At 32.3% G+C, this 25,854-nt stretch overlaps 2 protein-coding genes across 2 annotated transcripts in view; one reads left to right on the forward strand and one right to left on the reverse strand.

The window, feature by feature from the left end:
* LOC129957425 (glutamate-gated chloride channel-like) overlaps positions 1 to 18,548 on the forward strand; it is a 28,186-nt gene extending 9,638 nt beyond the window's left edge. Inside the window, exons 3-9 of the mRNA XM_056069735.1 lie at positions 2,455 to 2,555; positions 4,053 to 4,120; positions 5,914 to 6,131; positions 9,533 to 9,615; positions 11,238 to 11,366; positions 13,902 to 14,281; positions 17,450 to 18,548. Coding sequence (XP_055925710.1) covers positions 2,455 to 2,555; positions 4,053 to 4,120; positions 5,914 to 6,131; positions 9,533 to 9,615; positions 11,238 to 11,366; positions 13,902 to 14,281; positions 17,450 to 17,623 — 1,153 coding nt within the window. The 3' untranslated portion in view covers positions 17,624 to 18,548. The remainder of the gene's footprint in view (positions 1 to 2,454; positions 2,556 to 4,052; positions 4,121 to 5,913; positions 6,132 to 9,532; positions 9,616 to 11,237; positions 11,367 to 13,901; positions 14,282 to 17,449) is intronic.
* A 4,528-nt stretch (positions 18,549 to 23,076) lies between these two features.
* LOC129956659 (uncharacterized) lies at positions 23,077 to 25,217 on the reverse strand. Its single transcript, XM_056068589.1, has 3 exons — positions 25,089 to 25,217; positions 23,422 to 23,917; positions 23,077 to 23,336 (listed from the first exon to the last, which is right to left on the reverse strand). Exons 1-3 carry the CDS (start codon positions 25,215 to 25,217, stop codon positions 23,077 to 23,079), a joined length of 885 nt encoding a protein of 294 aa, XP_055924564.1.
* Between the last annotated feature and the right edge of the window lie 637 nt (positions 25,218 to 25,854).

The following is a 25,854-nucleotide window of genomic DNA, read 5'->3' on the forward strand; positions in this document are numbered from 1 at the left end:
AAAATATAAGCTTTTTAAAAAATTGCAAAAAAAAAAAATTATATGAACTTCTCAAGACTATCATATTGTTATCATTAAAAAGACAATTCAGCTTAACCTTTTAAAGGGCCCTTTTTTTCTAGTCATATTATGTTCAAATATTTTTAGGCTTGAAATTAGAATAAGAAAAGGGATCCATTTAGCTTATTGGATAAATTTAATTTGATTCATTAATTAATTTGGTTAATTAATAATTAAGTAACAAATCAAGACACATCATTTTGTCTGAGATAAAGAACTGAAGCATCTAAGTTTCTGACTTAACTAAAAAAAAATTGTCAGAACTTATGCCAACCTACATCATTTCATACAAAGATTGATAAATTTGGTGGGAAGCATACTTCCCACGGCCCTAGAAAGGGTTAACCTAAATGAGGGTAATACGCAGATTCATTTTAAGTAACAGAATGATGTATAATTTTAATATGCGAACGACCCCTTTAAATCTCTGTCGAACATTGAACCTATCTGTTCTGAAGTTCGTCTAAAATATTAATTTTCAGCAAATCATAACTCGATCCATTTTAATCGTAAAAGAGTAGATTTTTTTTTTTTTTGTTTTGTTTCAAATATTTTAGAGTCAAGAAAATTTTGCTAAATATGATTGATAGGGTCAAAGGACTGCTTCAAATACTAAATTTATAACTTTCTGAGAAATATAATTATTGACTTAAACAGCATGTATTATAATTCTTTCATTCGTTTTAAGCATTTTACTGATTGGAAATTTATGCATATCTATAACACTTTAGAAATTAGATATTGGGCCAAAATAAAAACAGACACCCTTTATATTTTTTAAAGAAATACGAGAAAGAATAAAATAATAATTAAATGAAGAAAGAATAGCAATACTAATTATAACAGCCAGATATTTATGTAGGGTATCTTATCAGATGAAAAGGATGATCAATTCTAGGGTTTCACGGATGAATACCAGCCTGAATCCGATGATTCGTCATCAAATAACTCAGCACATAGTAATAAGTTATTAATAAAAAAAACGTGTCATAAATATAATGCCAACCAGTTAATTTTGTTTGGTAGGTCACATTTTACCACTTATTACATATTTATATAGACAGTATGTGTCATCGTTGATTTATGGATAAAAAGAGTTAATGGTATCACGTGAAGCATGTGTGAGTCATATGGACTCGATCACTCGAATGGACGCATTACTTGTAAGGTACATTAATTTAGCAAAGAGATTAGCTCACGAAAAATCAAATTATTTTTTTAAACTAAACTAGTATTATAAAAAAATATAGTTCTCCTATTAAATAAATATAGCTATCCTTTAAAATTAAGCCTCTATTACTTGTTAAAACCTACTTTAATGTGTTCTTGAATTTTTTGACAGCTGCCGATCAAATAATCAGGCCTGATGAGAGCCAACACACTCATACACACATGCCTATATATAAAACGCCAACGTACGTGAACACAGAAATCGAGCTAATTACTAATTGTCGAATGGCAACAACGAAATATAAACAAAACATGGGTGAAAGTTTAACCCCCCCCCCCTTCTTCGTCAAGTTGCGATAACGCCGTTTTCTCTAGATTGGCAAACCTATTATTTCTCCTTTTATTCTGCACTATGATTGGACATCTGCTTCCTCGCTTTTCAACATTTCGCAAAACACGGCGCAAGACCATTGTTGGCGATTTTTGAAAATTGCGCCAAGCAGGGGGTTAAACTACAGTCGTACCCAAAACATCATGCGAATTTCAGACTGCTTCATTCATTGAACATACAGCTGTACTGAATCAAAAATTTTGCTTAGCTAATCAATGGAACTGCAAAAGATTATTAGAACTATTCTGAAGACAGTTCGCCCTATCACCAAAGAGGACATTTAGTTAGAAATAAGAACATATAAAAGGAATCAAGAAATAAGCATCAAACAAAAAATTTCAATCAAGGGCAAATATAGACTTAACCGCTGAAAGATTTTTAATAGTGGTAAGACTTAAGATAAATGCACCGTTTCTCGCCAAGCATATCAAGATCATGCCAACCGTCCAATAACTTTCTTTAAAAGTCTTCGATCCTGGGTATGTACTAGAAATGCTAACAAGACTTTTAAAATTGCAATAAAGAATCCTTAGTAGCATTTTTACTTCGGCTTTTATTTAATATTACACTTTGTTATTTGCAGAAAACTGCTTTAATCGAATTCATGTTTTTATTTTATCTGCTTTATCGAATTTAGTTTTATCAAATTACAAGGTAAAATGGGTTTTTTAAAAAAATGCTTGCATATTAATAATTTACAAGCCTAAAGAGTTGATAATCTAGTCGAACAAACTGGTCGCCAAAGGCGTCTAGCTCATCTTTATTATTAGTGGAAATGAGAATTGTTTTTATGTCAACATTATGAGATAAATAATTCTACCAATTCTCTACAGGTTGCGCGGGGTCGAAGGTGAGCAAATACAACGTTATTTCGGAGAGCTCAAGAAGTCTGGCTATGATAAAAATGTGATGCCAGAAGGAAGTGGTGGATATGGTGAGTATTGTCTTTGTAATTAATATATTGTGCGTGCTTATCATCTTTAAAAGCAAATTAATCATTTTAATAGTGACTTAATATTTATTTTCATAAATCATTAGAAGCAGCCGTACAATTCAAATTGGCAAAAATTGTAAAGAATTACATTTCGTGTTGCTTGAGTCAATAAATAGTACTTTTCAAAAATTACGAAAATAAAATTTTTATACATTACCTGATCCTATAAGTCATGTTTAATAAATTATTCATGACACACCAACATTTTTAATAAAACGTTCCACTCTTCCACGAACATAATTGATTGAGTTAAGAAGCTTCGAATTCCATTTTTTTTTGCGACCAATCAATGGCCACTTCGATTAAGTGGCATCCATTAACTGTCCTCAAAGCATTTATCGGTATGACCTAAAATAATGCTCAAAGCATCATAACTAGGTCACTTTTAGTTTAAGAAGAGTGGAAGTTGACACTTGATTTTTTTTTTCTAAGTACAGTGAAACCTTCCTTGACGGGCATAATTCGTTCCCAAATCTTACTCGTAATGCTGAACAAATCCGTGTAATAAAGAACAATGTGTTCCATTTTGAAAAAAAGAATACCCAAACTTAGAATAGTATCATCTATTATTTACAATATATGCGTTTCTTGCAAGGAAATTGTCTAAAGACATTTGTCTTTTGCGACGCTTCAAAATTTCAAAAAAATTCAAAATTCAAAAAATGGGATACGGTATTATCGTTAAATGAAATTGTAGCGCGCATAACTATTGCCTTATCATAGCAATGTTTCTCAGTATAAGATGCTGTAATTTTTCATTCTTTCAGCATCTCCCTTAATTCTCCGCTACTCTGTTGCGTCTATTGTTTCTTTCTCTCCTGACCAAATCTCCTCCACAGCTGACACATCTTCAGCTCCATAAGTTTTTCGGTAGTTCTGCCTACGTTTAAGCTCCTTGTAATATCGACCAGAAACAAAAGCTAGCCAAATAAGATTCCAGAAACCCCTTAGGGGTCGCGTTCGACAACGCTATCCGGCCGAAACTTCTTTCATGGAAACAGAAGGATTCTCTTCTAATTAGCTATAAACACAGACTGACACAAATCAATCCATATGTGACGTCACAATGTCTCCTCGTCACTCGATCTGCGAAACATCGCTCGTTCAGTGAGTCATTTAGTTTTAATTCTGTTCTTCTCAATATATGAGGTGCTGGTTAACGATGTTTGATGGTCGTTACTAGATGTTATTAATTAATTTCTCATTATGAAATATACGGAATGTCGAAATGGTACGGATTCTGAAGGAAGAATTTTGAACACTTGTTAACGCCCTGATTCATGTGTGCGCATGAAATTTCAAGCAATATTCAAATCTGGATTCATTAAAGTAATTCCGGTGCTAGGAGAACTATACGTACTTGAAAATACTCAAAATCAACTACTATGTACTTGATTCAAATAAAATTCCTTTTTATTAATATTATTATTATTGCAGGATCCCCTGTTCAGGTTCGTTGTGAAATGTATCTGATTGATATATCTGAAGTAAACGACTTACACATGGTAAGAAATTTGTTTTGTTGTATCTTTTATTGAATGTGACTTGTTTCGTGGCTGCAACGTTAAAATTTACAATCCCATTTTTTTCCCATTATAATTTGTAAGAATTCGGAAGAATATTCCCGAGGATAATAAGCTATTTAATACATTATTATAGATTAAAATTTTATTTAGTTTTGATGGTGGGTGTGTTTATTAAATTTTTATCTTAATTTAACTCATATTAACTCCATTCTAAAATGTTTCCTTATTTCCTTAACCAATTCACACTTTTTATTTAATTAATTCTACACGCGCTCTATAAAACTTCTGGTCTCAACATTTTCACACGCTTTGTGTGAAAGGATAAAAATATCTAATGTTTACATTCTTTTAAAGATACCTAACATTTCCTTTCCTAATATTGCACGTGTCAAAGAAATCACTATCAGAATCTCACATTAAAATCACTGAAGGGAAAAATTTCTGTCTCTTCTGCTTTTGTGTCACAATGTAGACTGACGCATCTCTTATTGCCTCCCGTATTATGCCTCTCGTAGTGAAATAAAATGAAGTTTAAAATTCCAAAAGTCTCTTCTGTTCGTCCACGCAACAATTAAAATATGTTTAATAATCTGTCATGTATGCAATTACCGCAACGCCAGTGAAGTAATTAGGAACAAGCCGGGGTAATTATGAACGTTTTGAAAGTGAAATTGGTCTATTAACAAATTAATTTGGGAAAAAAATATTGTTTGAGTCCTTCAGGACAAGATTTTGTATTCACATAAATTACAGGTTCGTTTTCCATCCCATTCGATTAATTTAAATGGATAACAAATTCTACAAAATTTCTTTCCCAATTATTTTAATTGACCTAAATTAAATTTAATAAAAAAAAGTATTATTATGGAATTTCCTCCATTAAATCCGTAAAGTCAATGGGTTCGTTTGTAGTGGGTGCATGGTGTAACACAATCCATAACAAATAACGACGTTCATTTACACAAAGACATGGATACACAGGCGACAAATCACAACCGAGACGTACACAAGCAATACACAACAGCACACTTAGAAAAAACAGCAGCCCATAAGTAATAATCGATTGCTAACAATAGCCAAAGCACGCAAAGCGGCTAGGCAGAATTCAGCAGGAGGAAGGAATCTACGTAGTTACTCTCTACGATCTCTCCAAACGTCTACAACTCTCCACTGTCTCCTCACTTTAGCTGTATCCAACTGACGATTCACTACTATACGACTGGCTACTCCACTCACGACTCGATGCTGCTTTAATACTTGTCACCAAAACTCTGCGCATGGTACCAATGCTTAGATCACTAATTGCCTGAGCTCCACTCAACGCTTGTGCTTAGTTGGACTGATCCAACTAATTCGTCGTTGACTCACTAGACGACTGGCTTCAGCTTGGACTGCTGCCTTTTACAGTTTCCGGTGCAGGGTAGAAAAGATTCCCGAATAATCAAATATAATTTGGCTCCTACTACTCCTATCGTAAAAATTTTTGAAGATTCCAGCATCATTCATTTTGTAGCCAATATCGCCAATTTCGTCGCCAAGCCCGAGAGTCACTGATACCGCATCCAATAGAGATAGCTGGTCGTGAAACGGACTTTCCTATGATGGAACTAACTGTGCTGGGAAGCAACATTACAGATTCCTAAAAATATTTTGAAATAAACTCTTTTTCCTCTCTCTGGTCAGTACGATAAAATGAATATAGTTGAGTAATTCAAAGCCATCAATCGCGTCATTGACTACTTTATTTTCAATGACTTTTTCTCTCTTTACAGGACTTTAGAGCTATGATGTACTTTCGTCAGATATGGAATGATTCACGACTGGCTTATCCGAATCAGCCGATTCGTTCCATTGTCTTGAACGACCGGAACCTCATCTGGACCCCTGATTTGTTCTTCTTTCAAGAAAAAGAGGGCATTCACCATAGCCTGATCTCTCCGAATACCTTCATTAGGATTACCCGAGATGGAGAAGTCCGATACAGCGTCAGGTGAGTTTAAAAAATAATAGATTTGCTCAATTGGTTTTTTTTTTCTTTTTTTTGTAAAATTGTTTTTAGACAAAATATTTAGATACGAATCACATATTGATTACATATGAATATTTTTCAATCTTACCTTCATATGTATTGGTCATTTAAATAAAATAAAAAAAATGCACTCAGTTTAACATGTTATTCGAAACATTCTGCACTATTACGGTATTCATTTTACAGTTTATCTATCATTACTTATATTTTTGAGCTTACGCTCAGTTTTACCATGCTGAAATTTGTGAATGTAAAATCTGTTTTACACAAAAAACACCTATATAGATAAATTTAAAAAGCAAAAATATTAAATATAAATACGTAAGTGAAATTATAAGGTAAAAAGCGCGACGCAAACTGACGACCCACAACAACACTCGTCATCCATGTTGTTTAAACCACTATACGGCACTATCCACACTTTGAAGCGGAAGTTGAATATCTTAGTCTAGCAGTCAGTTATAAAACATTTTAATTTTTTTGTGTAAAATCGCGGTTTTTATTTTTATTAAAAGTAGATAAACTTAAAAATCAAAAATATTAAGTATAAATACGTAAATAAAATTACAAAATGCAACTCGAACCGAGAACCAATAACACAGTTGTCAGCCATATTGTTTTGTTCACTACTTTTTAGTATACTGTACTACCTACACTTTGAAGCGGCAGTTCTCTTCTTATTCTAATAGCTAGTTATAAAAATATGCGCGTGCGCGCGCGCGTGTGTGTGTGTGTGTGTAAAATCGCGCTTTCTCAGGAGAGGCGCCTATATAGATAAAATAAAAAAACAAAACTTTATCTAAATATAAAATTTTATTCTAATCGCTAGAGCCGTTTCCAAGATACATGAAATAAACAAATTTATATATATGCAAGATTTGCTCTTTTTAATTATAAAATATTTCATTGATTCTCTAATTCAGTAATATTTGGGGTAATCTCTCCGAAACTTTTTCGCATATCTTGTAATAAAGGTACTATCCCCTACCCAGTATAAACTTGTAGACCTTGGGCAAATCCGTAAACGTCACTAGTACTCAGATTTTTATTTTTTGAATCTCATACCTCAATATGTGTTTTTTAGTATAAAGAAAGAAGAAAAGAAAACCACATATACATTACATTTCGGAAGCCGCTTTTTTAATTTTTTGACCGATTAAAATCAAAGTGCTACGCAGAGGTACAATTTTATTCACAAGATTACATATCAGATTTAAATTATTATGTTTATTTTATTAATCGCTTTTATTCGCAAACAAAAGTATAGATCGGTAGACGTTCAATCTTTGTCGAATTTCGTTCCAAATTTGATAAAGATTTACATTTCAGAAGCTAAAACTGTAATCAAATTTTATTTCTCTAGCTCTTATTGTTTTGTAGTTATTGTGTTCAATTGTACTTCGAACTGAATTCAAAGCGTTTTTGAGTTGCCATAATCACAGACAGACAGACAAACTATAGTCCAAAATTATTATTATTTTTTTTTTCGAACTCAAGGAGATTTTACAAGTTATGATTCGAAATCTTAAATTCTTTTTTTCCCGATTACAATTCTTTTTCTTTGTGTTTTCTTTTTCTTTATACTTTGCATTCAAGAAGGGAAAAAAAACATCGCCGTTTGCAACTTAAAAAATAAGAGAAATTTTTGTAATGTAATGTAAATGCAACCTAGCATTTTCATTAGCATCATTTAGAATTATTAGTATCATTTAGAATTTTTATTTAAATTGTGCCTTAAGTTTTTATTTCTCATTCATTTGAATCGGGCAGCCATAATCCTAATTCTTAATTTCAAATCATCTTCAACTAAACAGATCCTTTGAATAGAATTCATTTAATTATTCATATCAACAATTGTATGTATAAATCATATTCAAAACACAGAGAGACTGAAAAAAATGACATGGTGTGTGTTGGAGTTCGTTTGCAAAAAGTTCTTTATTTTTATTTGTTATCATGTAAGAATATGATGTTGTTTTGGTTAGGGGATTTTGAAGCTCGAAATCGTAGACAAAGAATATTGAAGCTTGAAATCGCGTAGGCAAAGAATAAAACATAAATGGCAATTTTCATCATCATCTTTTAATCGCATATATTTTTTTACCTGCTTTTACCAGTATTGCTTTATTATTACGCATGCATTTTTGACAACAGATGCGTTTTTAAAAGGTTGAGCAGAAGTATGACATCATAGCTGTTATTTCATCTCAAAATCGATCGAGCTTCAAAACTTTGTTTGCCAGCTAGAAAAATTTAAAATGAAAGTGTAAAAAAATCATCATTATATATAGAGAGAGGGGGGGATAGAGACCGATAGAGAAGTCTCGTGATTGTTTGAAACCGGTTTAAACTGGTTAATGACTTAAATGAATTAAGATAAATAATAACTTAAAAAATAATAATATTCTTACATGATAACTTGAAATTTGCGATTGTAGATTTCATTTTAATTTTAATTTTATTTATTTATTAGCTAAATGTGACCAAATTTAATCTAAACACCAATCCGAACATAGAATTTCGATTTATCTAATCAAAAATTTTAATTTTTCCCTCCAATTGCAATATGACTCTATAAACACAGTTAGGCAGATGGCTGCAAATACCTGAAAAAATGCAGAAGCCAAGATTTTCTTCACAAACTTTATACTGGCTTTGTTTTTTGATACGTATGGTTCAAGGAGTTTCAATATCAAAGGCTTTTAAGAATTTCATTCTTTGGATTGCGAATTCGATCCTTCAAGGCAAATGGATCACCAAAATTTCCTTTGTTAACCATTCTTTATCTATGACTCATCACTCAAAGAAAATCGCAAGGATTGAGAACCGGTAAGCATGGTAGTGACCCGCAACGAATTTTTCTGTAATAAGTACCTTTTAAATTGTAGTATTTGCTGAATACATAATTCAGTGAGAGTAGATATTCCATCTTGAAATTGTCCTCGAAGATTTTATAGTTCATATCACTCATTACCCCAAATAAATTCGCAAGGATTGAGATCTAGAAAACACGATGGAGACCCATAAAGAAATTTTCAGATAATAAGTACCTGAAAAGACCTACCTATTCGATTGTAGTATTTGCTGAATACATAATTCAATGAGAGATGTTCCATCTTGAAATAGTTCTCGAAAATGTTACTGTTCTCTGTATAAGCTGGATAAACCCTGCATTTATTTTGAGTTCCTTTTATGTGCTTAGTTGTAAACCTAAAATTAAAAATTTGCTCATTTATTTGCAAGAAAATCATTAAACGTCTTTGCTTTACAAAATATGTTAGTGTAATTTTTCACCGTAACAATCCTGTGTCTAAAACTGGCGCCTGTTTGATATGTTTCTTATAAAATGAATTCTTTTTCAGGGTCAGTATGACTTTCAAGTGTCCGATGGATTTTACAAAATATCCTCATGATATTCAGAAATGTGACATGCAAATCGAAAGCTGTAAGTAATGAGTTAAAAATACATCGATTGACAATGCTAATAAATGCACGATTTCATGCGGAATAATTTTTTCAAAATGCATAATTGAAATCTGCCATTTATTCAGTGGCTGAGACTGATATAGTCTGGCTCTGACGAGTTGGCGGATGTGGCATAAGAATTCCTAAATTTTAGAATTCTGTTTATATAAACATGAAACATGTCAGGTAAAATGCAAGTGCGTAATAAAAACATAGAACAAATTTTACTAAAAATATTTACATGACATCATTTTACATTTTAATCATTCTTTTTCATCATTACTAAAGCATCATTGCTATTTATTAAATGATGTCATGCTTGAAAAGATTTAATTTTTTTAAAAATCCATTTGTCATTCACAGCTGGATGTAAAATCTGAAATTTTGCTATAGTTTGCTCCTGATGACAATACACTAGTATAAGTTTTCAAAATCTAACAGTGATTTAATTGATTAATTTTAATTAACTTCGGTTTAATTCGATTAGGACGTTCTTATAGTGAATTTGAGAAAAAAATTGATTTTAAGGTTTCATGACATATTTGATAATGGACTCTAAATTATAATTAAAATAAAATAATAAATATTTTACATTAACATTCTTTTCATAATATGATAAAATGTAAAAAAAAATATTTTTAAAATCGAAAATTCTGAAAACAAAGCAGAGATTTCAGAATCATTAGCAGCTGAAAGCAGTACCGTATGGAAAAACTAAGTCACACAGCAAATATCATAGTAAAGAGAATCCTTAAACATTCATTAGGTTAAAATTAGACATTAAGATACATTTTTCTAATTATTCATTAAGTATTAAAATATATTGCATATGTAATAAAAATTCAATTAAAATTTCAATTTGCTTGGAACATTTTTTTATCAACCTTATTTTTGTTCACGTGTTATGAAAAATTCAAAATACATTCGTAAGTTGTACGTTGAAAATATTCAACGGACTTAATACATTCTACTTGAAAGCACGAATTCTTAATAACTAAACAGACAAAGCTTACACAAAACAGTACTTGCAGTAAATAGCAGCACATAAGCATCAGATCGTTTTTAAACTACCACAACAGGACAAAGATCTCTTAAAGAACTTACTGCAAATAATAATCCGAGGAGAAACTTCTTTCAATGATTCGCTTGAACTTAGGTCATTTGACTACTCAATCCTAACTCCGTCTTTCGAGGTTTCATAATTTCCATGAAAAGCCATCGAATGTTCAAGGAGAAACGGTAGAACACGTGTTCAAATGAAGCTATCATGAAGATTCTTGAGTATTTAGCTCCTTCATTTTTGTTACCAAATTTGTCCCCAAAATTGCATAAACATTTATTTAAAATTAAAAAATTCAATTACTTAGAATATTTTATCAGCATCTCATGCACTTGTAATTATTTTTTGACATTCATATTTTTAATGCAAAAATTATTTTTTCACTTATTAGGGCATTATTAAGAGCATAGTTTTTATTTATTTTTTTACATTTTAGATTATGTTCGTGTTTTTTTTTTTCTATTATATAAAAAGAATCATGCACTGAAAACTCGAATACTTACTCAGAACACTTGAAAAGAAACTTTTTTCTTCTACCTCAGATGGATCAACACGAGATCGATTGGATCTTTCGTGGCTGAATCCAGTCGCATTTGACAAGAACATCAGCACTGTGAACTTTGCTTTGAAGGATGTCCAGGAAAGTGTCAATCATCTGGTATTGAATTCTGGTGAGTACTTTCAAAGAAAGCAGTTAATTGCGTAGCTGGATTTTTCAGGCATAATTTTTTTTTTATGAAACCATAAAAAAAGATTTCATTGTTGAATCAGACTATGTAGATAGGAAAAAAATAATCTTTAAAACCACAATAGCTTTAATCATGGCTTCGTTTTCTTTAAATAAGAAGAGATTCTTTTGAGACTCCATGAAAGATTATATAATGGCTTCAATTTCTTTATATAAGAACAGATTCTATGAAGCCCCATAAAAATTAAATAATGACTTCAATTTCTTTAAATAAGAAGAGATTCTATGAAACCCTAACATGACTTCGATTTTTTATATAAGTAGAGATTGTATGAAACCCCATAAAAAATTATATAATGGTTTCGATTTTTTTAAATAAAAATTAATTGTTTAATTTAATTTAATTAAGTTTTGTCTCTTTATAAATACTTTTTTTTTGTAAATTGCATTTATTTTCATCTTTTAGTTTATCCATCTTCTGTTTTGTTTTGTGTTTACTGACCAATTGCTTTTGGTCATGAGCATTTGCGTAATTTTGTGTCTTCAGTGCTCTTATTAACACCCTATTTCTTACAAATTTTGCAACCCAGACGAGCAGTCCAACCCATGTACCCGATACTTATCACTATTTTTTTTAATTTAAATTTTAAACAATTAAATTTTATCCCTGGAAGACTAGAGAGAATTAAGAAAAATCGTTATTCTCATTGTTTTTGAATTGTATTCCACTTTATGTTCACGATACTGTTTAAATAGCCTTAAGGTAATAGTTGCACGGGGTATAGAGTAGTGTTATGTTATGTACTTCACAAAAGATGAATACATATTCTTATTCTTCCACTAGAATAAAGCCACTCACTCCCGTCCAACTGTTTCTCTCTCTTCACTTCATTTCCTTTAAGCTCTGGAACAGCTACGTGGAGTTTCATGACATACAGCATTACAGAGAAACTAAGATTCACCCATTTTGCAAGGAAAGTTGTGCGTCTTGATTGAACAAATCAATGATGAATATATGTGAACATTAAAAAGAAGGAATGATTAATGAATAAATGAATAATAAATGCATGAATAATGAATAAATGAATAATGATGAATAATGTTGAATATGAAAGAATGAATGAATATTAATAATGAAGGAACGAATGAAAATGAAAGAATAAGGATGAATAATGAATAAATGAATAATGTTGAATATGAATGAATGAATGAAAATGAAAGAATAATGAAGGAACGAATGAAAATGAAAAAATAATGATGAATAAATGAATAATGTTGAATATGAATGAATGAATGAAAATGAAAGAATAATGAAGGAACGAATGAAAATGAAAAAATAATGATGAATAAATGAATAATGTTGAATATGAATGAATGAATGAAAATGAAAGAATAATGAAGGAACGAATGAAAATGAAAAAATAATGATGAATAAATGAATAATGTTGAATATGAATGAATGAATGAAAATGAAAGAATAATGAAGGAACGAATGAAAATGAAAAAAATAATGATGAATAAATGAATAATGTTGAATATGAATGGATGAATAAATATTAATAATGAAGGAATGATTAATGAATGAATAATGAATGAAGGAATAATTAAGGAAAAAATATTGAAGGAACGAATGAAAATGAAAGAATAATGAAGGAATAAAGGAATAAGGAATGAATTATTATGTTGAATATGAATGAATGAATGAAAATGAAAGAATAATGAAGGAACGAATGAAAATGAAAAAAATAATGATGAATAAATGAATAATGTTGAATATGAATGAATGAATGAAAATGAAAAAATAATGAAGGAACGAATGAAAATGAAAAAAATAATGATGAATAAATGAATAATGTTGAATATGAATGGATGAATAAATATTAATAACGAAGGAATGATTAATGAATGAATAATGAATGAAGGAATAATTAAGGAAAAAATATTGAAGGAACGAATGAAAATGAAAGAATAATGAAGGAATAAAGGAATAAGGAATGAATTATTATGTTGAATATGAATGAATGAATGAAAATGAAAGAATAATGAAGGAACGAATGAAAATGAAAAAATAATGATGAATAAATGAATAATGTTGAATATGAATGAATGAATGAAAATGAAAAAATAATGAAGGAACGAATGAGAATGAAAAAAATAATGATGAATAAATGAATAATGTTGAATATGAATGGATGAATAAATATTAATAACGAAGGAATGATTAATGAATGAATAATGAATGAAGGAATAATTAAGGAAAAAATATTGAAGGAACGAATGAAAATGAAAGAATAATGAAGGAATAAAGGAATAAGGAATGAATTATTATGAATGAATGATTAATGAATGAATAATTAACGATTATGCAAAATTAAGAATACTAATTTATAAATGGCTGTCATTCTCTGTGGAAAGCACCACATCATGCGAATAACTTAAACGTACAGAAGCAAACAATTCAATAAAAATAAATTCAAACCATTCTCTAATCTGTGTATTTATCCTGAAATATTTCCAGGTCAATACGCAAGCCTCCAGGTATCGCTAGTTTTCAAGCGCAAAACCGGATTTTTCATGATTCGACTGTACGCCCCCTTCTTGATCCTGGTCGCCATCTCGTGGCTGTGCTTCTGGATTCCTGCCAAAATGCTGTCCCTGAGACTGCCGCTGCTCCTTGTTGTCCTGTATCTGATGTTCCACATAGGATCCGATATCAACGGCAGGTCCCCGCCGGTCTCCTACACCAAAGGAAGTGACGTCTGGATCGCCGTCTGTGAATCTCTGGTCTTCGTCAGTTTTCTGGAAACCATCATCGTTCACATGCTGTACAGAAGGAAAGGAAAGAGCATGCGCAAGAATGATCCTGAAACGCAGAATATTCTGGAAATGGACGAAAAAGTAAGTTAGAAATATGTTTCTGTTTTAGTTTTCTCGAATACGTTGTAAAGAGAAAGAATCGTCAAAAAATACGAACTTGAGATTTTGACGAATCTCCATGTTTTAGACCTCCCTGAATTCGGAAAATGTCCGTATGTCTGTCTGTCAGGGCCAAAGAAAATTCAAAAAGGTTTTGAGCTAGACGCTTGAAATTTCGTACACACCAAATTTGAAGATTTCCATCAGATTTTGGACTAAAATTCTGTTTAGAGGAGGTCTGGCTGTTTGGATATAAGTTCACAAGATAATTACAAAAGAATGAATGAATGAATATAAGGATGCAGAATGAATCTAGAATAAAGCCACTCACTCCCGTCCAACTCTTTCTCTCTCTTCACTTCATTTCCTTTTAGCTGTCGAACAGCTATGTGGAGTCTAGTTTCATGACATACAGCATGACAGGCATTCACTCATTTTGACATTCATTCATTCTGTGAATGAATCACAAAACTTACAGATTCATTCTGCACAATTTGTTCCTTATTTTTAATGCTTTTTTCCCTTCTCGAATGCGTGGTATAGAGAAAGTACTGTAATCGTCAAAAAGTTCAAACTCGTCATTTTGATGAATCTCCACGTTTTAGACCTCTCTGAGTTCAGAAAACACATTTTCGGAAAATGTCGTCTTTCTGTAACAAAGATAATTCAAAAACGCTTTGATCTAGACGGATGAAATCTGATATATAGTATTTATACCAAAATTGGGAAAAGGCCAGGTTACCCTGGTTGGTAGAGCCTTGGATTTGCCTCCCTTAGATTACGAGTTCGAACCCCGCCGGCCGAAGATTCCCCGCGTGCTTGATGGCTGACGAGCGTATAAATTTGTAGTGGTCACAAAGTCCTCCATGTCGTGAGTTAAACCACTGAGGTTAGTGGAGGGATTCTCTGATTCAGGTCTAAATTACGATCTGTGAATGAAATGCGTGAATGAAGTCCGCCCCGTATAAAGAGTTGTGACGTGTGTGTAACTAAGTCGTTCTCTTGGCCCTAGATGGCGCAACTATAAAAACAAGAGACGCTCCCCCACCGGCTTAAAATCGCTGTCTTCGTAACAGCGGGCTTGTCCATGGCGAGTGCCATAAGAAACAACAACAGCATACCAAAATTGTAGATTTCTATCAAAATTTGAGCAAAATCTACTGAGAGAAAGTCTGTCTGTCCGGCTGTTCAAATATAATTTATTACGACAGTTACAAAATAGAGAGAACTAGACAGATAAAATTCGATACACAGATTTAGAACCTATTGCCTAGACACCTTTCAAATGTTAAGCCAAATCCAATAAAGGTGTAGTGGTAACTTCATAAGCCAGACAACAACCTCTAGAAAGGAGTGTACACTTTTGTCTAGTGGCTTTGTTACTCGGCTATGAACCCTAACGTAGCGAGTTCGAACCTCAAACTTGCACAAGATATTTGTCGGTTTGTAATTTCAGAAACATGTTAGCGTTATAACTCAAAGACATAATGAGTAAAATGTATCAAATTTGTTATGGATTTTGTGACTACAAGTGCAGTTCTGCGTCAAATTTTTGTTTCTGTCCGTCGGTAAAAACGTGTCTAAGGCGCAAATTCAATTTTCGGATATTATTAATGCATGACAGGGATTAGTCGCGAAATAACTCGCCAAGGACGATACGATACATTCAGTAAAAATTCTATATTCACGCCAAAGGTTAATATTTCGTAGCTATTGTTCACAAATGTCGTGCAAGGTGTTCTCTGAGTTAACACCTTTATTAGAGAATATACGAGAAAGGTTTACGAGAAAAGTCAGAAATTATGTGACCTCAAAATCTAGGTGAAACGCTTAGTCTGGTTAAAAGTACAAGTTCAAGAGGCAGAGAGAATATGCTGTTGTTTCTGATGTCATAGACAAACCCGCTGATAAAATTAGCGAATTTAAGCCAAGATTTTTGCGTCTCTTCTTTTTCAGTGGCGCCATCTAGAGCCAAAAGTACGACTTAGCTACTCACCTGTCATAACCCTTCATTTCAAGCCCCAACTTCATTCATTCAACCACAGATCGTAATTCAGACCTGAATTGTAGATGAATGCAGTAGCAATAATTGGGAAATAGAATGGAACATTCATGAAGCTTAACTTGAAATTTGCAACAGAGGGAGTGTTTATGTGCACTTCGTATGAAAAGTGTGGACCTTCCGTAAAATCGTGAAAGTTACAAGTGCACAGATTTTTAAAACATAGATTGGGCAGAGTTTTTTAATTTTAGTTCTATTAACGTCCCGTTTTAAGCACCACTAGGACTATTTTGGGACGGACCTCGTAATTTTGAACCGTGGTCAGATGACGAGGACGACACCTGGGCTGGTACCTCCCTCTCCACACCACGCCAGGACGTTTGCCCGTGACGGATTTAACGTGCAACAGACCCCCTTACACGAAGATTCTTCGGTGGAATCAAGTCTCGAACCAGAAACTCTACGGCTCACGAGCCGAGACCTTACCACCAGGCCACCGCGGCCCTTAGATTGGACAGAGAAAAATTCATTCAGGTATAATATTTGACGCAAAACGTTAGTTTCAAATTTAATTCTCACTACTTTTTTCCAAAAATTAATTATTATAACACAGTCTGATATGATGTAATAACATTTCTGAAATAGAATTTTTTTACAGTTAGTTGGAGTCTCTAGCTCGCTAAAATGAGGTGGACTGTAGTTTTTTTAAACAGTTTACTGTGAAACTCTACAAAGACATATCGATGAATTAAAATCATTATAAATTGCGATATTAGATCATAATAGTAGGTAAATTGATAGTAGGTAAATATAAACAACAATAGATAGGAGAATTTCGTCTCTTAATTAGTAGAGGAGCATCTATCTGTTGGTCCAGCTCGCGCGAGAACGCAATCTAAACTAAGGGGTTTCCTCTTTCGCCACCACAGGGGGGAGGGGGCCAGCAAGTGAGCTAAAGTGAGACTGCACGTGAGCTTGCCTGGCCCTACAAGTGAGCTAAAACAATTAGGTTGATATTTCCTAATTCTTTCTAACGTCTGATCCATCTTCCCTTCATTCATTTTATTCTTAATTTCAACTTTTGTCGTTTTTTTGTTTGTTTGTTTAATAACACTATTTCAATAAATTTCCTTTTTACCCATATACAGATGAATCAGGTGAACGGCGACTCTTCTATCAGCCTCGTGGCAAGTCGCCTGAAGTGTGACGGCAAGGTCTACAAGCGAGTCGACAGGATCTGTGCATTCCTCTTCCCAAGCTTGTTTGTGATTTTCAACTTTGTTTACGGATTGATGTACTGCTGCGGACGTCAGTCGAAGTGAAGAATGAAAGATCAAGCACAGCATTTTTGCTCAAAGCTGTAAACATTTAGTCTTAGACACTGAAACAGAACTGAAAGCATAAATTTTTATGTTTAGGTAATAATTACTTTGCAGACACTTAATTAGAAGTATAATATGAGTAACATTTGCCAGAAGTTGTTTTTTGGGTAATTAAATTTGTAAATACTTCTATACAGTAGCATTTGACATTTTTAAACATCCGCTTTTCAGTTTTAAATAATGATTCTTCTATTAAAGTATAAATATCATTCAAATTTTGCATGAGTATTAGCTACAAAACCATAAGTACAGATAATTGTTTTTTCAAGTGCAAAAATACAGCAGTTTTCAGAGAGAAAAAAAAAATATTTGTCTACGGATAATTATTGTTTTCATTCATTCTTTTTTTTTTTTTTTTTTTACTGTTTCTAACGTGAAATAAGAATTCTAAAGTCGAAGTTATATCAAAATAATTAAATTAGACATTTTAAACCATTTCGAAACTTCATCACTTTGGCCGCACAGCCATATTTTCAACTGGACTATTCAAATATGATATGTATAAAAATCGTTTGAAAAAAATTAGTTCAGGAAATATTTTTATATTAAAATAGTGCATTTAACTGTCCAATTACTATTGATATTTTATAAAATTACCAACTATACAAAAATAAACAACTATTATATGCCCTCTGTTACAAAACGACACAGAACAGAAGCTTTGATTAGATATCTAGTTTTGTTTTTATACATGCGATATTTCAATGAATAAATCTGATAGTAGAATAACATTTCAATAACTTAGGAGCTAGATACAACTTTTAAATGAATAATTTGTTTCAAACACAGTATTGAGTAATGCTTTTTTATTTCTGTTATAATAACTTTGTAAGAATCTTAACAAAAAATATTAAAGAAGACTCTTTCTAAAACTATCTATTATAGTGTAGTTATTGTATAGAAAAAATCCTTCTTAGTTTTTTATAATATTGTTGTTAACTGTTGTAAATAAATTTATTTCTGAAAAAAGGTCCAATAATTATTTCTCTCAAGAACAGACATTTGAAGGTCAAGCACAATAAAAGCAGGCATCAAATATATTTTAATATTTGAAATGCTTTTGTAAATTGTATCAGAATAGTTTCATAATAAATATATAAAAAAATGCAATCTACGATCGCAAATTTCAAGTTATCATATGAGAACATTGTTTTGGCCCATGATAGCTCAGTTTTTAGAAAACTCAATCACATATAAATGAAACACAAACTCTTGGAGTGTATCTCCATTGCTTTATTCTCAACACACACTAAAAAGTTATGTCATTTCACCACTTGGTGGCGCTACAAAATTAGTAGGCAGAGCGTTCTACTGACTTATTGGCGCCAACATTCCGCCCCCCTTGAAATATCATTTCAAAATCTCAACATTACAGAAATAAAAATTTAACACATTACTTAATTGGTCAATGCAAAAATTCAACAATTATCTAGCACAAAATACAAAAAATGTTACACTTTTAAAACAAAATTGAACATTATATACAAAACATTTCTGAAAAGAAAATATATGCGATATTTCAATATGTACTATGAACAACCTAAATATACATTATATATCATTTTAAATACTAAATACAATAATTACACCAGATGTACGTTGATTTTATTCACATGGTAATAAACAAAGCTTTGAAATTGCTCTTTTCGTGACTCCTTGTGGAGTTTTTACAAGTCCTACTCTGACTTTGCCGTCTGATCCTTAAATTAAATCTTGTATTCTTCCCATTGTCCACTGGCAAGGAGGAAGATTATCATCTTTTAAAAGAACCATAGAATTCTTTGAAATGTCCTGTTTCTCAAACTGCCATTTGTGTCTGGCTTGCAAATTATTTAAGTAATCTAATTTCCATTTTTTCCAAATTGTTTGGACCATTTTGCTCCACCTTTGCCATTGAGATAAAAGGTTATATTTCTCTCTGAATAATCTGGATCAGGAATACTATTTATGGGACGGCCGATTAGAAAATGGCCTGGGATCAAAATTTCAAAATTGTTTGGATCTGATGACAAAGGTGTCAGTGGGCGACTGTTTAGAATACCTTCAATTTGAACAACTGTTGTTACTTTTCAATAATCTCAGCATGGTTTTTGAAGACAGCACATTTATTGGACATAGAAAACGAAAAGAAAAGAACACAGGTATTGACAATTACGCACAAAGCATCTTGTTCGCGGGAGGAATGGTGCCGGAACGAAGCGCCAGAAGCGTAGTCACACAGATATTCCTACGCGAGAAAAATAGTCCGCTCGCTTCATCCCAACACACCCCTCCCGCGAGTGACATTTTTCGAGCATTTATAATAAACATAAAAATTAAATGCACACAACAATACAAAAAATTATATGTACATACAAAAATTAAGAAATTAACGAAACATTTTTCACAGAATACTTCAGCTTTTCTTCACTAACAGCTTTTGTAAGAAAATCTGCAATTAAACATTCTGTTTGAACATATTCTAATTTAATTACATTATCTTTCAACAAATCTTTCACAAAATGAAAACGTAAATTCATATGTCTTGATTTATTTGAAGACCTGGTGCACTTAATCTACTGAATTGCTGCTTGACTATCTGAATTTAAGGTTACAGCATTATTTATAAATTGCTTACAGTTTAACTCAGTTAATAAGTTTACAGTCCAAATAATGTCTTTACATATTTCAGAAATAGCAAATAACTCAGCTTCACATTTTGACAGACTGACACTTTTTTGTTTATGACATTTCCATGAAATTAATGAATTACCTAATTTAATTACACCACCAGAAAATGATTTGCAATTTTCTGCATTCCCCCAACTAGCATCAGAACTTGCATTAAGAAAACCAAACTTACTATCATAAAACAAATTTTTATCTTTTGAACACATTAAATATCTTAGTACTCTTTTAGCTAAATTATAGTGCCTTTTTTCTGGTTTATGATTAAATTGTGACAAATATGTTGTTACAAATGATAAATCAGGCCGCGTTCTATTAGCTAAATATAAAAGTTCGCCAATTAATTCTTGATACATCGTGATGTCAACCAATTCATTTGTGGAAGGGAAACTCTTATCTTCTCCTTTTACAATTGGAGTTTTAACACTTTTACATTTTTCTAGATTATGTTTAACCAATAATGATTCAATATATTCAGATTGACACAGACTAATACCATTTTCATGTTTTACAATTTCTATACCTAAAAATTTACCGGTTTTGTTCTCTTGTAATTCAAATATGCTTTTGATGCTATTTACAATCTCTTGATACATTTCATCATTATTAGAAAAAATTGCTAAATCATCTGTAATCTAAATCATCTCTACATACATAATATAAAAATATTTTTACCAACAGTTTTAATGAATACACAATTGTCAGAGGCCAGTTGCCTCAATCCCAATTTTTCTAATTCACCTTTTATAGTCATATACCAGTTTCTACCAGATTGTGGTAAGCCATACATACTCTTTTGCAACTTACAAACTTTTTCATCTCCAATTAATTTTTCATAACCAGGTGGAGGTAACATATAAACAGTTTCTTCAATATCACTATATAAATGTGCAGTTTTAACATCAAAGAACTTAAAAAATAAATTTAATTTAGATGCAAGTGCCATTAACATTCTGAAAGATTCGATGTTCACAACGGGTGAATAAGACTCGGAATATACATTTTTTTATTTGATTAAAACCTGCTGCTACAAGTCTCGCTTTATATTTTGTTTCACCAGAGTTATCTTGTTTTAAAGAATATATCCATTTACTTTTTATTAATTTTGTTTTTGCAGGCTTATTTACTATTTCCCAAACTTCATGTTTATTTAACGAATCCAATTCATTTTTCATTGCTCTTTCCCAGTTCTTCCAATCAGCACTATTTTTTGCCTCTAAGTATGTATTCGGAATGTTATAAACTACATTAGCTGACATTTGTTTAGATTCGGGACTTTCCGAACGTGTGACTGGAATCTGATTTACGATATTATTACTACTTGATTCAACATCTGGTGTTTCGTTTTCATCCCCTATAGCGGCGTCTGTCTGACGCGAAGTTCTACTATGGTATAGAATTGACGAATCACTTTTCTCATCCTCTGCCGATACATCAGGAATTTCTAAACTAGATATTTCATTTTTTGTTTTTTGATTTATCTCGAATGCCGCTGGGAGAAGTTTCAAGCAGTGAATTAATATCCCAAGTTTCTGCTTTCGTTTTCCCCAAATACGTACTACCTTTTAAAGATTCATTGAATTTAACTGATCTCTCTTCCATTATTTTTCGGCTTTTGATATCATAAATTCGATAACCCTTTCTTTCTCTAGCGTATCCTAACATTATACCACGTTTCCCTGGAACTTCAAATTTATTTCTCATTACTTTCGGAACGTAAAAATAAGCCACACAGCCGAATTTTTTAAGATAATTTAATTTCGGTTTTTTAACTGTCCAAATTTCAAGGTGTATTTTTTCTTTTCCTTTATGTGGGGTTACATTAGACACTTGGGTGCTACAATTAATGGCTTCGGCCCAAAAGTTTAATGGAATCTCACTTTCATATAACAAAGATCTAGCCCTTTCTATAAGAATGCGGTTCGCCCTTTCAGCTTTACCGTTACTTTCACTATTGTATGGAATAGTTTTCTCATGAAATATTCCTGAATTAGCAAGATAAGTATCAAGTTGTTCATTTACAAATTCTAAGCCATTGTCAGTTCTTAATTTTTTAATTCTTTTATCGGTTAAATTTTCATATTTGGCTTTAAATTGTGAAAATATATTAAACATTTCATTTTTATTTTTTAAGAAATAAGTAAAATACATGCCAGAAAAATCATCCACCAATATCATGAAATATTTTGCGCCACCAAACGATTCAGGTTGAATAGGACCACACAGATCAGCATGAATCAATTCAAGAATTTCAGAACTTTGATTTACATCAATATTAGAATACGTTTTTCTGGTTATCTTACTTATGTCACAAGTTTCACATCTAAAATCATTTATATCATTAATATCAATATAATCTTTCATTTTAAGCATATATTTAGGATTTAAATGACATAATCTGTAATGCCAAATCTCATAATTACTAGTGGATTGTTTAGAAAAATAACACTCTGAATTATACAATGGTTCCAAATATAATTCTAATCTATTGTTATTTTTAAATGCTTTAGTAACTAAATTATTATCTTTATCAAAAATCAACATACGGTTATTATTCGATTTAATTTTACAACCCTTATCCATCAAACAAGTTACTGACAATAAATTATATCTTAGTTCAGGAACATAGCTAACATTAGTAATTGTTAAATTTCTAGGATTATTACTTACAGTTTTTGTTTTAACTGTCCCGATTCCCTCACACAAAATTTTGGAGTCTTTACCAGCTAATAAATATCCCTTGTTTCAGGGATTATTTTTTCAAACCACACACTGTCTTTGGCCATATGACAAGAAGCTCCACTGTCCAGCAACCATATTTTATCACTTAGGCTTTCTTCTTGATGAGAAGTAGTAAACACATCACTCACACTTCGTCGTTTTGTTGATTTATTGGCACGATGTTGTGCATTTCTCCTTTGATTATTTTCATTACATGGAGCACTTCTACTAGCATTTTTATTCCTGTAAAAGCAGTCCTTGGCGTCTGCAGATGTAACAGAGCCTTACACCAGAACTTTTGTTTTTTCTAGAATAAAATACTTCCGCACTGATTCCTTCAGCGCGAGTACTCGTCGGCGAATAACAGGTATTTTCTTCTTCACGTAAAATTTCTAATATTTCGTCCATTGACTTGTCACGTTGGGTTTTGAGAATTTCTCGCACTTTAGAGAATTTCCCTTTCAGTCCGCGCACTGTATAATAAACGAGTTCCCTAGGTGTGACATCCAGTCCTAAAGAATGACATTTTGTAGCAATTCCTCTTGCTCTGGCAACATAATCGTTTGCCGATTCATTATTTTTCATTTGAAGATTTTTCAATTCATTGCTGGCATCTATTTTGCGGTCTTCTGCTTGACCCATAAATGTTGACTTTATTTTATCCCAAAGAATTTTTGAATTTTCCTCTGCTGCGAACTGTAGGGCCTGTTCATCTGATAATGATAACTTAATGTAAGCAACAACGTCAGAATTTTTCTGGTTCCATTCTGCTGCATCTTTTTCACTTAGATTATCTGGTTTCACCGCGGATATAACAGAGTCCAATCTTTTCAAACTCAGCGCTGCCTGTATTTTCAATGCCCAAATGAAATAATTAGTTCCATTCAGCTCAGGGACATTTAATTTATCCATGCTGGAATTTTCGTTTTTGACAGTTTCGTTTCAGTCACACAGTTCACTTAGAAATTTTAACGAAACATTTACCACGAACCAGAATCACGGACTGCTACCAATTTGTTGTTACTTTTCAATAATCTCAGCATGGTTTTTGAAGACAGCACATTTATTGGACATAGAAAACGAAAAGAAAAGAACACAGGTATTGACAATTACGCACACAGCATCTTGTTCGCGGGAGGAATGGTGCCGGAACGAAGCGCCAGAAGCGTAGTCACACAGATATTCCTACGCGAGAAAAATAGTCCGCTCGCTTCATCCCAACAATAACAATAGTAAAAAACTGGTCCATTGTTAAACGGGCATTACCAACAACTCTCTTTAAATGGTGTTTGAAAGATTGAACACCCGCCTCCCATAAGCCACCGAAGTTCGGTTACCTTGGTGGAAGAAATTTCCATGTCACTTGTTCAGTTGTTAAGTAATTAGCTAGTGGCTCTGGGCTAATCATATTTTATAAGCGTTTTAAATCTGAATTGGCCCTTTTGAAATTAGTTGCATTATCAGAACAGATAGAGGAACTAACACCTCTTCTGCTAAAAAAGCGCTTTAAAGTGGCAATCATTGCCTCTGCAGTTAAGTCAGTGACTATTTCCAAGTGGATTGCCTTATTAGCAAAGCAAATGAAAACAGCTACATAACATTTTTGATAATTGCCTTTCCTCTGACCCTTGTATTTAATACAGAAAGGTCCACAAAAGTCTATTCCAACATGTGTAAAAGGATAACTAGGTTTAACTCTATTGGTTGGGAGATTTCCCATAATTTGGGTTACAGTTCTAGGTTTATTTTTAGCACAAATGACACACTCGTGAATAATTTTTCTGGCTGTATTTCTGCCAGATAATGGCCAGTATTCCCGTCTTACCAAATACAACAATGTTTGTGCACCAACATGTAAATATTTAAGATGAAAATATTGCATAATTAACAAAGTGAATTTGTGATTTTTTGGAAGTAATATGGGAAACTTTTAATCATATGACAAATCAGAATTACTTAATCTTCCTCTAACACGTAAGACACCGTTTGGGTCTAGAAATGGGTTCATGCAACTTACCCGACTCTTGTTAACATTTTCACCTTTTTCGAGAGCTTTCATTTCACAATTAAAGGCAGCTACCTGAACAAGTTTGACTAAAGTTAACTTGGCCAACTGCAGTTCCTTGGTGGTTAAAAGACCTGACATTTTGCTAGAGGTTCTCAAATTATTAATAAATCTGAAAGTAAAGGCTCATATTTTAATTATTTTATAAAACTTATTTGACATACTAAGTATATTATCTAAAAATGATGAGTCCACAGCTGAAACTAAACAGCAATTAATCGGATTTTTGAGTTCTGGTAAATAAAGTTTCTCAGAAGAAACGTCCATGCTCTGCACAGAACTGTCCAATGGATCGTGGATGTCGTCGCAATCACCAGGAAAGTTCACAACCAGTTCTTGGAGAAAGGTTGGACCAAACCATCATAAGTCACTCTGCTGCATTCTCGTTGGATCAAGTCCCCTTGAAATGACGTCAGCGGGATTTTGTTTGGAAGGAACATGATGCCACTGATTCATTTCTGTGGATTCTTGAATAATAGCCACTCTGTTTGCAACAAATGTTTTTAAGTCTCGTGTCTCTTTTCTCATCCACGAAGGCACGATTGTAGAATCCGAATAATAGAACACTGACGTAATATCCATTTTTAATGCATTTTTTTTTTTTTTACTTTATGCATCAATTTGGTAAGTAAAACGGCACTGCATAAATCTAAACGAGGTATAGTTACCTGCTTGATTGGTGACACACGAGATTTACTCGCAACTAGCTTCACTTTCA

Source organism: Argiope bruennichi, chromosome 11 (genome assembly GCF_947563725.1).
Source record: "Argiope bruennichi chromosome 11, qqArgBrue1.1, whole genome shotgun sequence".
In the NCBI taxonomy this organism is placed as follows: Eukaryota; Metazoa; Arthropoda; class Arachnida; order Araneae; family Araneidae; genus Argiope; species Argiope bruennichi.